Source organism: Phalangium opilio, unplaced genomic scaffold, assembly GCF_054372755.1.
Source record: "Phalangium opilio isolate 3A_F unplaced genomic scaffold, DU_Popi_V2 ptg000014l_1, whole genome shotgun sequence".
In the NCBI taxonomy this organism is placed as follows: domain Eukaryota; kingdom Metazoa; phylum Arthropoda; class Arachnida; order Opiliones; family Phalangiidae; genus Phalangium; species Phalangium opilio.
This window is the reverse complement of record NW_028324149.1, coordinates 4515493-4528367: the sequence shown is the minus strand read 5'-3', so window position 1 is coordinate 4528367 and position 12875 is coordinate 4515493. Positions and strand designations below refer to the sequence as shown.

The 12875-nt window shown below is 40.4% G+C and overlaps 2 protein-coding genes and 1 long non-coding RNA gene across 4 annotated transcripts; 2 read left to right on the top strand and 1 right to left on the bottom strand.

The window, feature by feature from the left end:
- The first annotated feature begins 65 nt into the window (after nucleotides 1-65).
- On the top strand, nucleotides 66-6007 carry LOC149705262 (acid-sensing ion channel 2-like). Of its 2 annotated transcripts, XM_089865513.1 has the most exons (14): nucleotides 66-917; nucleotides 988-1159; nucleotides 1218-1387; nucleotides 2059-2125; nucleotides 2551-2678; nucleotides 2743-2843; nucleotides 2899-3059; nucleotides 3282-3380; nucleotides 3446-3554; nucleotides 3622-3691; nucleotides 3743-3800; nucleotides 3876-3898; nucleotides 3989-4064; nucleotides 4852-6007. In XM_089865513.1, exons 1-14 carry the CDS (start codon nucleotides 787-789, stop codon nucleotides 4999-5001), a joined length of 1515 nt encoding a protein of 504 aa, XP_089721639.1. In that variant the 5' UTR covers nucleotides 66-786; the 3' UTR covers nucleotides 5002-6007. The 2 variants fall into 2 exon arrangements, with proteins under 2 accessions (XP_089721639.1, XP_089721640.1); XM_089865514.1 differs by having other exon boundaries at nucleotides 803-928; nucleotides 988-1387.
- LOC149705261 (tetraspanin-33-like) lies at nucleotides 5017-7291 on the bottom strand. The gene is made up of 7 exons (XM_089865515.1): nucleotides 7151-7291; nucleotides 6903-7091; nucleotides 6647-6832; nucleotides 6028-6150; nucleotides 5884-5946; nucleotides 5674-5793; nucleotides 5017-5269 (listed from the first exon to the last, which is right to left on the bottom strand). Exons 1-7 carry the CDS (start codon nucleotides 7232-7234, stop codon nucleotides 5039-5041), a joined length of 996 nt encoding a protein of 331 aa, XP_089721641.1. The 5' UTR covers nucleotides 7235-7291; the 3' UTR covers nucleotides 5017-5038.
- A 1001-nt stretch (nucleotides 7292-8292) lies between these two features.
- On the top strand, nucleotides 8293-10656 carry LOC149705260 (uncharacterized). Its single transcript, XR_016381567.1, has 3 exons — nucleotides 8293-8417; nucleotides 10285-10442; nucleotides 10556-10656. It is a non-coding gene; the product is annotated as an uncharacterized LOC149705260 (long non-coding RNA).
- The last annotated feature ends 2219 nt before the right edge of the window (nucleotides 10657-12875 follow it).

Genomic DNA, 12875 nt, shown 5'->3' with positions numbered 1-12875 from the left:
ATTGAGAAAGTTACGTTTATTGATTTATTTATGACAGATGTTGTTTTCAGTTCAATTTTGTTTTTTATTTGCGCGAAGGCGTTTGTAACTATAGCGAAGAAACTTTGCAGGGTTCATACAAACCTGGAAAAATCATTGAAATAAGTAGTTGACAAAAACCTCAGGGAAAATTCAGGGAAATTTCGAATTTTTATTTGAGTAAAATTCAGGGAAATCAGGGAAATTTGCGTCAAACAGGGGCCGAGTAATTAAGCAAAATGTTCGTAAACATACCTCCCCTCCATAGGATTAACATTACACCCAACTTTGGAGGCTCATAACTCTGGTTCTATTAGAGATACGGGGATGTCCTTTGAGTATGTTAGAGTCCAATTTGTCCCCCATCTAACCATACTAAAAACTTAGGGCTACGACAAACAGGGGCTGAGTAATTAAGAAAAATGTTCGTGAACATACCCCCCTCCATAGGATTAACATTACACTATATTTGGAGGCTCATAACTCTGGTTCTATTAGAGATACGGGGATGCCCTTTGATTATGTTATAGTCCTATTTGCCCCTTATCTTCCTTCGTTAACATTTGCTCCACAGGATACTCCATATACGGGAAAACTTGGTAAATTCAGGGAAGTATATGGGGGAAAACCTGGAGTGGAAATCTCAGGGAAATTTGTTTTAATTCCAAAAGTTGTATGAACCCTGCTTTGGCGTAGCCGGAGGAAACGAACGAAAGCTTGACACGAAAGGCATTAGTGGGAAAAGCGTCTTAGAAAGATTTTTCCCATATGTTTGGGTTCCCGTGGGATTGTTTTCAAAATCCAGAACTAACTCGATCGCCTCGGCTCCTAAAAATCTTACCGTTCTTGAGCAACGTCGCCGAGCGAAAACGCCTCGTTTCCAAATCGGACCCAAGTTCGTAGGTTGAAAGTAATGTTGTACTCTAATTGGGATTACGGTCACTATTCGGACCCTCGTTATCAACGCAGATTTCGTCGGCAAAGATTTTTGCCGACCGGTACTCGAATCCAACCTCGAGGAGAAGACAATCTCCCTAAACCGCGCCGTTCTAGGGTGAAAACCGCGCCGAGAGTGTCCAATTCCGAGGATTGTAGCGATGGCCTCTATTACTTCCTATTGAAGCTAATTGATTTGAACAAAGTACAACGCGACCTTTTTGTCGACTGACTGATATTTGAGTATGGTTAATTCATTGCAGATTCGTCGATTGATTTATTTGTCAATTTTCACCGTCTGTTCCGTATTTTTCGTCTATTTTATAAGCGATTTTTACGTTCAATATAAACAATATCCCATGTTAATTAACGTCGAAGTTCACTTTCCAACGGAGGTGACGCTTCCGGCCGTTTCGGTTTGCTATAATCATCCGTAAGTAGCTAGGTACAGGGTTCATACAAACCTGGAAAACAGGGAAATAAATAGTTGACAAAAGTCTCAGGGAAAAATCAGGGAAATTTGCGTCAAACAGGGGCCGAGTAATTAAGCAAAATGTTCACTAACATACCCCCCTCCATAGGATTAACATTACACCCAACTTTGGAGGCTCGTAACTCTAATTCTACTAGAGAACGGGGATGTTATAGTCCAATTTGCCCCCCATCCAACCATAGAGTAGTGGCACTCCATGTTAATTTCATAGAGCGTAACGTAGCCAAAGGCAGGGAGGTGCCATTACTCTATACTAAAAACGTAGGGCTACGACTAACAGGGGCCGAGATATTAAGCAAAATGTTCGTGAACATACCCCCCTCCATAGGAATAGCATTACACCCAACTTTGGAGGCTCGCAACTCTGGTTCTACTAGAGATACGGGGATGTCCTTTGAGTATGTTATAGTCCAATTTGTCCCCCATCCAACCATACTGAAAACTTAGGGCTACGACAAACTCAGGGAAGTATATGGGGGAAAAACCTGGAGTAGAAATCTCAGGGAAATTTGTTTTCCAAAAGTTGTATGAACCCTGTAGGTAGCTAGGCCTACCAACCATGGCGCGTTCAATATGAGATAAGAAAGGTTAAAAGGCTTTCTTATTCGTAGTGTCAGGAAAAGCAAAGCTTGTCAATTGAAGAAATACAAAGAAATGTGCCGCAAAAATCAAACTTTAGTGAGTATAACCAAAAGTATATAGTTACAGAAGCAAAAAGTACACTTCGTTGAAACTCGCTCGCGCCCCGTGTAACGTGAAAAGCCCAGCCTCCTTTACTCCCCGGAATAGTGTCGACCCCCCCCCTCTGCCTGCGTATGATTACAAGCCGTGAATAGGCTCATAAAGTAGTGGATGCCAGTTCTAATATCAAAAATTAACGTTTGGATCGCCAGCGTCATGTACTACTTTCTATAAACCTATGACGTTAAGAAGCTCTTCCCTGATTGGTTAGTTCGTGTAGGCGGGTGAGCGGAGGGTAGTTTAGGAATGTTAATGAAGTGTACTTTTTGTTTTTATTCTATAGACTTTTGGAATTACGACTAGTTAGAGTCCTAAAAAATGAGGGATGGCGGACAGTATTTAAGTTGTTGAAATGCTTCCAGGATCTACTTGACGTTGTGCGAAATGCCTCGACGGCTGAGTTTGAAAATATTAGACAGGTTCCCGAGAGCCTATTCAAATTTTTTAACGTAACTGGTTACGGCGGTTTTGCCGAGCAAAATATACATTTGTCGGTAGTCTAAAGGCGTAAATTGTAGAACTACCTATTGAAATAAGTTTGGTTTTAATTGTAGAAACAGTACTTGGTCGCACCGTGGTCTGTACTCTTGCTTCACGGCCAACGAACAGTGGCATAAATCGCCTTTAAGAACGGCGAATAACGTCAAACAATTACGTAAGAAAAATCTTCCCCAGAACCACCTTGATTTATTTCGTAATCACCAAAATAGACTTTTACTTTCACGTTATCATGAATCCGAACGAAACCCTCGATAAACTTCGAAGTAGGCAAGGGACCGTGTTCATACACAGTCCTTTCGCTATTCCCTTTGAAACGGAAGCCAAACTGCGTCTAAATCCGGGCAATCTGTACGAAGTCACCGCCTCCATGGTAATCCTCTCCATTAATCAGGGAGCTAACAACTGCGTGCTAGGGGGAAGAGATACTCTGACGTCACGCAGTACCCCTCTGGGCGTAGAATACTGCTTCCAACCCATTGTTAGGGTGGATGAAACTGCAGTAAGAGATAGAACAGGGTGTGACGTTTCAGGGTCAGAACTGTTAGCTCCCTATGGCGTTTAAGGGCGCTTATCCCCGTCTTTAATTGGGCAGAGTCGAATATTGCTTTTGGAACGTCCGTACAAGACGGCTTGTCGAAACTACACGAAGGCTTGGGAAAAGAAGAAAGGCATCTCCTATTTGGGTCGATACGTGAGTCGATCATTTACAATCAACGGCGCTTGATTATTTTTTAGCTAATTTCCCGGTCCAATTAGAACTGTCTGATCGCCTGCAGAAGCGAGCGTATATTAAAACGGTGCAATTGCGTCCCGGCTAGAATGCACGTTGTTACCGAAGGAGTCGAGAAGTGCGTCGGAGACTTCGGTAAGAACGGGCCTCTTTTCAATTAATATTATAACGTGGTTAACGTACAACCGAGGAAAACCCGTAGGTCACTGTTACACGGACGCCTTCGCCAAGACCTTGGACAGTTGCGAAGATATTTGCCCTAATCGTTGCGAGTAAGATAAGTAATTGAAATTAAGTGGCAATTAAATTCATTTCGTAATTAGTTTAGACGTTTACGACATCAGATCGAGTCGATTTAAACTCGAGGACGTTTCCGAAATGGTACGTAATTAATATTAATCAATCATGGGTTTCAATTAGTTTTAATAACGCGTCGGTCAATATGTATTTACAAAGTTTCCGTGCGTGAACCAAGATTGGTAAGGATTGTTTTTTTTTTGCCAATTACAATTAACCAACTTCTTTATAAAATTAATCGAGTTTCCATTCCAAATACAAATATTAAATAGCGATAATTCGGTCGTCGTTCACCTGTACCTTGAAACTTACCGTCAACTGGTTTTCAATCACGCGCCAAAGCTACAGGTACTATACTATAGTATTTCCTAAATAAGTTACGAACATTGGAGGAACCCTTTACGGATGACCCCCCCCCCCCGCCCGTAAGACGCTGCTCATTCAAATTAGGGGTCATCCATAAAAACACCTTAAATAAATCGTAACTTGTTTAGGGGGTGTTATGATTTTTGCTCTAAACTTTGGAGGCTCATAACTCTTGTTCTATTGGAGCTACGGGGATCTCCTTTGGATATGTTATAGTTCTCTTTTTGCTCCCCATACAAGGATACTTTAAGCTTGAGGCTACCTCAATATCTTCGTCAACTTATGTTAGCGTCTCACTTATTGTTATTAGGTTACTTTTGATTTTTAGCATTAAACTTTGGAGGCCTATTACTCTGGTTCTACTTGAGATACGGGGATGTCCTTTGAGTATGTAATAGTCCAATTTGTCCCCCATCCAACCATACTAAAAACTTAGGGCTACGACAAACAGGGGCCGAGTAATTAAGCAAAACGTAAACAAACATACCCCCCTCCATAGGAATAGCATTACACCCAACTTTGTAGGGTCGTAACTTTGGTTGTACTTGAGTATGTTATAGTCAGGGCCGGATTAAAGGGGGGCGAGGGGGTACTGGTCCACGGGTGCAAGGCTTGTTGGGGGCGCATTGAGTTAGCAACATTTGCTGTTCCCTTTTGTCTTTCCGACCTAAACATTATCTCGGCCCCTGGGTGCAAAATTGCTTAATCCGGCCCTGGCTTGGCGTAATGGGTGTCGTCTAACAATGTATTTTCACCAATATATATACAGGCCATGGAAATATTCGGATTTATTGGTGGTTATTTGGGAATTTGGCTCGGGATGTCGATTCCGGCCATTTACAAATCTTTCGATCACGCTTTCTTTCTGGGATATTTCAAACTTCGAAGAAAACTGAACAACCACGAGTACGAACTTTGAAACGAAACTTTGAAATTATTTACAAAGGGGAGGCGTTTTAATATCTCGATCTTCTATGATCGTACATTGTAGGTTGGACGTAATAATGGGGTAGATGGGCCGAGGCCACGCCCCCGTAACGCGATCTGTAATAATATTTCGTGGCTAATTGTGATCTTTTACGTTTGTTGTAAACTTTGTTTCTGTATTCTTTTCGAAGAAGGTAATTTTTGTTCCTTTCTCCGCTGACAAAAACCGATAGCCTGGCCGCTAACGCGATACCGCAAAGCTGAAAAAGGATCAAAGTGTTATTGATTTGACGAGCGTCACTCCATCGCTATGACGCGCGCCTTTCGAGGCTCGACATTTAACCGCGTAGCCCTAAGTTTATAAGATACGTTCCTTCCATAAGTATGACGGTTCGTATACTTCGTAGCGCTATAGTGACTAAACTCGGTAGTTAATTTTGCGGGACTTCCATCTAGTTCTATTTAGTCTGTACTAAGCCAATGATAGCAGCGCCTCACCAGGCGTACATCGCTTTACCCCGAATCTATGATCTACGTCACTAAATGACAAGCTCCAGTTTCTAAGCTACCAGTGACAAACTTACGTACGGAACGTATCTTATAAACTTATGCTAATAATAATAATATTGTTACGGTTAAAATAAGTCGGAGTTAACCAACGTACCAATGGAGATAAGACGCTCAAAGTTAGGGAAGCTAATAGCAGAGCGTTGGTCCTTAAAATCTCCTCTATTTTTTGCAAGCAACCATCCGTGAAGATTGTCCTCTCGACGTCCGTCAGTGTCTATCGACAACGCGTTTAAAAAGTCGTTATGACGTCTTATAAATAGGCGCCTTTTAAAATTTAAAAAGAGTGAAATGAAACGGAGTTTACCATGTTTTTCACTTCTCGGTCCATAATGTCGTAGCCGCAAGTGTGAGGCGGAAATAAACGACCCTGAACCCAATCCAATTGAGTACGTTATTTTGTATTAAAACTCGGACGAAAGGAAAATTTGGGACGCTGCAGTTGACTTACTTGAACTGGTCTGCAACAAGAATAAGGTACCGAACACCTTCCCGGGTTTACGTTGGAATCGGAACATTGATAGTACGGGTTTCGGTGCCAATCCAGGTAACCTTTCACCCCGCAACACCCGATCTAACAAAAAACGACCAATATTTCGTAAAAGTTAAGAAGGGAAAAACTTTAGGGTTTAGCTCGCGCACATTCAAATACGGCAGTTTTTCCAATAATGATATCATTTCTTGGAGGTTAATTATAGGCGGTGGAAACTAACTTAAAATCAATATTTTCATGAGCATAAAAACCACCCGACCAGTTACCCCTTCTTCCTAGCCACCAAATACCATAAAATATCTAAAAATATAACCTAACCCAACCTAACCTAACCCAAACGAACCCAACCCAACCTAACCTAACCTAACCTATAATGTGAAGGGTAAAATATAGAAAAACACGGAAAATATATATTTTAATTAATTTAAGCACCTTATTTTTAACAAATTATCCTATAATTAACCTTGAATAAATGATATTTATTAGAAAAACTGTATTTTGAATGTGCCAGCTAAAGTTTAGAAGTTTAGCCAAGTTAAGACTTAACAAAAGCTAGAATTGTCGGTCAGTCGATTACTTTGCTCTGGACGAAATTGGTCAGTTTTTCCAAATCAGAGTCGCTAGCGCTGTACCTTCTTACGGCCCGTTCTAGAACGGGTTTCAAAGTATAGTTGGCGAAATCATTTTGAGTGTGAAGTAGGATCAATAGACCGACTCCCAGGCATACTAGTAGCACTAAGATCAAGACTGAGGCGTAGACGTACTTCAATTGTTCGTTTGAAAATTTGAATATTGAAATTCGTTCAAATAAAGCCACGATCGAGTACTCATACCGTTCGAAGAAGGCAGGTGTTCTCTTTGGCAGCGCCGACGCAACCGCAGGTCGCGAAGGCCGAAATGAGAAAACCAGCGGTCATGGCTAAGAGAGAAGGGTCCACGATCAAATCCAACATTTCCGCCAAAGGACGCGTTTTGTCCAAGTGCACGTAAAGACTAATGGCCGCCATTAACATGCCAGTGATCTACGTACAACTCGAGAAATTAATGCTCGGGAAAGTAAAAGACGCCGTAACTAACTTACCCAGTAAATTAAATTTGTGAAGAAAAGAATGTGTTTAATACAGGCTTCCGGAAACGGACGACACCAAGAGCAGCGACAAATCATGGCCGAGTATTTATTAATTTCCAGCTAAATACGTTAACATTGGACATGGCGTCGTGCTGGCCAAAACGATTCGTTCGAAATAATTTTATTCTTCAATTTAATCGAGGTATTTAGGATGAATATTTCGTTTCTTCCTTCGTAGGTTAAGTAGTGCAAAGAAACGTCGTGTTTGACACGCCTCGCCTACTTTCCATTGTCGCGTCGCCCCTTGTATTATTATGTAGGACATATTCTAGTTGTTTCTATCTGACTGCTTACTCAATTTTCCTAATTCATTTTCAAAAGAATGAACGCGCGTCGGCTTCATTAAGAAAATCCCTATTTATACTCAATCCAAAATCGTAATGTTAATCTCTACGGAGCTTAACATTACGTATAATAATTTCTAGTTTCTGCCCCCCCCCCTATGTGGGTTTGAAAAAGTGTCGCCAATTATTCAGTTTTTAAGGACTGCGAAGCGAAACTCGTGTTTTTGTATAATTTACTTCTCTTCGTATAACTGAAATTTGTGACGTAGGTTTAGAGCTCGTGTGTGGATCCCTAATTAAGTTGACCTTCGAACTTACGGAAAATATTTTATAAACAGGATTTGAAAATAGGCTTGGTATTTAATAAGAATTAATTATTTATTTATTTTAATCAATTTCAATATATCTTTAATCTTTATTTGAAGTTTCTTTTACACGGTGAAGATGCGTAAACGTCTTCACTCGGCGTTGCGTACTCCGTTCTCCGCGCAGGTTGCGTCGCAACAGCTCTAAATAAGCGTCATTAGGCTTAATTTTGGGGTTTGAAAAATATAACTTACTTGGAGCTATGTCTTCTAACTGGGATAGAGTTTTACCCGACGCTTTTGGCGGCTTCGGCTTTACCGCAACATACCGCGTCAGGTGACATTATTTTAATTAAACTATCCATCATTCCTGCGGCCTTGGCGAAACACGAGATAAGGGGGGCGCAAAATCATTCCTAGTAGCTTTTTGCATTCCTTATTTTATATATATATTTCAGAGCGTTGTTTGCTCTTTTTTTCTCTCTCTTCTTTATGCAAGGTCAAGGTCATTGAAGAATTGGACCAAACTGCTCTGGTTGATATCAGCGTTGGAGGGGAGGGGAGATTTTAGTGGACAGAAAACTAGTCCCAGTTTGTGGTCCCTTAAAATGTCAGAAAATTGGAGGGAAGGTAAGACCGCGTTGCGATTCTAAGAATATAACCCTTGAGCGTCTTGGTTTGGACCAAAAATTACCACTGCACCAATACCTGTTCTTCATGGGGAATTTTAGCAAAGACAAAGGCGCTCAACAACTATAGAAAAACCTGGACTGAAAGACTCTATTTGCTCTCTCGTCGCCACCAGGTAGTAGGACCACGTGACACTCCTTAAAATAGATTTTCCGAGAATTTGGCCGAGCACTTACAATGGACTGATTGACAGCTAAATTAATAGGTATGGGGGGCTTCTTAGCTAGCTAGGGCAGTGCTAGGCGACAACGAGTACATAGATCTGCAGATAAGTAGTAGTGGCGCCAATGTTATATTACCATATGGAGACTAGTACAATCAAAGGCAGAGAGCTGTCATTATAAACCTTTTAGAAATATTTTGGAATTTTAGGATCGTCCATTGAAAATAGGTTCTATTCATTTACCAACCATATCCCAACTAATATCATAAGTTCATAAGATATGTTGGCCATCCATTAGTTTGTCACTGATAACTTAAACTGGAGCTTGTCACGAAGTGAATGAGGTAGGTCATAGATTCGAGGTAAAGCGAGGGACTTCTGGTCAGGCGCTGTCAAAGGGGGCTTATTACAGACTAAATAGGACGTAGATGGACTGCTTCATTTCTCGCAGTAAGCATTAATAAGTATAGGCAGTGTCATACTTATGGAAGGAACATATCTCATATACTTATGCTAATACGTTATCAGTTTAACCACTTTCATTCCATATTGGTTATTTTCCGTCTCCATTCCCGATCCGAATATGGAAAACAATCCATTCCCACGCTTTTCCATGGTTACCCTCTCCACGCGGCGGCTTTCTTTACTGCTAAGTAGATTGCAATAAAATAAGAAATATCAAGGCGACAGTTCTTTTCCTAGGCCTAGATCTCATCGTCTTATCTATTTTCCATCAAGATTCAGTTCTTTTTTCCTTTTAGCAAGTGCATGTTTTATGGTCAGGGCTTTGGGTTCTTGTGACCCTTATTTCCTCTCTTTTCAATTTTGCTAAATCAAGCCTCGATTTTTAACTCTCTTTCAAATTTCGCACGTGCGTCCTCTCTTTTCAATTTTGCTAAATCAAGCCTCGATTTTTAACTCTCTTTCAAATTTCGCACGTGCGTGTTAGGCCTTGGCCCGTACAATACCTATGGGTTTCCATATTCACTACGTAGCAGCTGAACTCGCAGGTGCGAAGAAGAAAAATAGTTCGCCAAAATTTCCCTCCAGGTGGCTGGACAATAGCAATGTAAAATTTCCATAGAACCATTCCTTGCGCGCAAACTCGCGAGAGGGTTTAGCATTAGATTTGTCTTCTTAGCCCCTTTTACGCCTATCTCAATACTTCACTGCAGAATTTGGAAACCCACCTATTTCTTTCAACTCTTAACGTATCGAAGCCATCAAAGTTTTATAGCTCGCTTCTCTCGTGGGACCCACTTAATCCCTTTGCCCAAAAAGATTCTGTTTTGTTAGTTCTGATGACTCACATCCTTTCTAGCTGCATGACCATTGCGGACATATCTCACTAAACCAAGAGAAAATATTTCGACAGAATAAAGAAAGACGTGGGGCTGGTCACTCAATGCAATCGGTGTACGCGGCTGTACCTTCGACTGTACTAAAGTCATTACGGGTAATCTTTAACAGCCCCCGCCCTTGACAATGCTTAAATGATTACGCGTAATTCGTATTCGGTGAACACGGACTCTGACAGTGATTAGCCCCTCGGAAATAAACTTAAACTAGCCAAAAATAACAGCCTAACGTTACCAAAGAAAAAAGGTCATAAATCTTAAACACAAAAATATTTGCCCATTTTAGGCCTAACTCCTATAACCCTTGACCGTCTTGGTTTGGGCCAAAAATTACCACTGCACCAACACCTGTTCTTCATGGGAATTTTAGCAAAGACAAAGGCGCTCAACAACTATAGAAAAACCCGGACTGAAAGACTCTATTTGCTCTCTCGTCGCCACCAGGTAGTAGGACCACGTGACACTCCTTAAAATAGATTTTCGGAGAATTTGGCCGAAAACTTACAATGGACTGATTGACAGCTAAATTAATAGGTATGGGGGGGGGGGGCTTCTAGGCGACAACGAAGTAGATCTGCGGATAAGAAGTAGTGGCGCCAATGTTATATTACCATATGAAGACTAGTACAATCAAAGGCAGAGAGCTGTCATTATAAACCCTTTAGAAATATTTTGGAATTTTAAGATTTTCCATCGAATTCATTTACCAACCACATCCAAACTAATATCATAAGTTGATAAGATACGTGTCATAAGTTTGTCACTGGTTACAAATTGTAGCTTGTCACGAAGTGAAAGAGGTAGGTTTCAGATTCGAGGTAAAGCGAGGGACTGGTGAGGCGCTGCGGTCAAAGGGGGCTTAGTAATGCAGACTGATTAGAACCTAGATGGAAGTCCCGCAAAATTAACCACCACCGAGTGGAGGACTTCAATTGACTCGCTTCCGTCGTTTCCGAACTAGTTATCTCTAGCTGTAAGTCTCTAGCATTACGAAGTTGGTACAGGTAGTGTCATACTTATGGAACATATCACTTATAAACTTACGGTAATACTGTCGTTATAAGAGGTACGGGGAAAACCTTCAGCCAATTCATTATCCCTTTTCAACTAACAAATACTAATTATTTTAGGTTACAACGAATAATCGAAGCTCAAGATAATATAGTGTTCTTTGAAATATTCGGATTGCATTTAGTTTTTCAAAATTATTGACGTCACACCCTCCTATCTCTTATCTCGGTTTTGGCATCCATATTGGCCAAGTCCTCAGCTCAGGCCATACAATTTAAACTACCAAAGGTGACGACGTCACGTTCACGTAGCTCCCTCCCCCCCCCCCTCAGTACGATCCACTCTATACTCCAGCTCTGAAGCCTTAGTGTGACGTCACCCACCATAGAACCAAAGCGATACCAAATATGGCCGCCACACACTGCCCGAGCTAAGCCCGTGACGTATTACCTGGGCACTCACGTCACAAACCATAATTCTATCGAATGTAACGAATAGAGGGAATAGCCCGTCGATCCGCAGCCATTAATAGCGCTAAAATTATTACCGTAGCCCTTAATAGGCTTACAGATTTCATTTTTAGTGATTAGCCCCTCGATGAAAAGTAACCAGCAGAATTCAAAAGAAACCAGAATGTTGGTGGGGGTGGGCCAAGTATTTATTTGCTTTTTGGTTCAAAATTCCTCTCGATTTCGGGCAAAATAGACGTGTAACCAGAAGGGAATAAGAGAGAAGGGAGACATTAGAGCCTGCTTTGGTAACAAGAGTCCGACCAACCTCAAGAAAACCGCGAAAACTTTGCGCAAGTACACAGCTTTTAACCAATTTACTGCAAATATAGTTTTTTAAGTTCTCCGAGTCCGCGGTATCAGGCGGCCTATTTGTCTGCTAGATTTTCATTCTCCAAAGGCTTAGGGCTGTCGATGTTTCGTTCTTGTGTAATTATAACCTCAAGTATGTATTTTATTGAAACTAATTTGTATTTTTTAATATTAATTCAGAATAATTAGTTTTCATCTATTTATTACCTTCAAATTATCTGATTTTGGTATGTTCTCAATTCCCGTGCATCTAAATTAATTGCACAGCTTGATTTCGTTTATCAACATGAAATTCGGCCATTTTTATCTCCTTCAATGTAAAGTTGTAAACAAAACTACTTTTTATTCGTCAACCGAGACCTTCTTATGTGACGTCACAGCTAAGACAGAAGTTAGATAGCCAATCAGCGAAGGGTAGTTGATTTGAGGTTAGTAAGACTGTTGTTACGAGTGTAAAGCATTATGGAGATATAAAGTGTGTCCCTTCTCTGTTATTCCCTTCTGATAATATATAGCTATTTTCTTATGGTTCAAACGAATACCGAGACGGTTATTCGTCTCGTTATTCAATCGAATTATTCGTTTTAGACAAGTATTCGCCCACCCTTACAGTTTTTCTACAATAGTTTTATTTTACGTCATTTCTACCCTAGAACGCGGCGCGCTTTAAGCCACTCGTCAAGTATAGACCAAATATAGACTGAAAATTCAAAATTGAGTGAATATTTATTGAAAATCCGTTAAAACATTTAATTTGTGACAATTTAAGACTTTTTTAAAATCCGTTAAAAAATTTTTTGACAATTGTATAATAAATTTTTTAAAAGTTTAAATATATATATTTTTTATAGAAATTTTTTATTACTAAATTTTGCAATTATTTACTTTTTGAGCAAAACGTAAAGAGTTCATGGTTGCGTCGAAGTTTTCCTCATCGGGGGGGGGGGACACATTAAACGAGGAGCGTTTTTAAAGACAGTTAAAAATTAAATTAAAAGTTTTATAAAAACAGTTAAAAATTAAATTAAAAGTTTTATAAAAACAG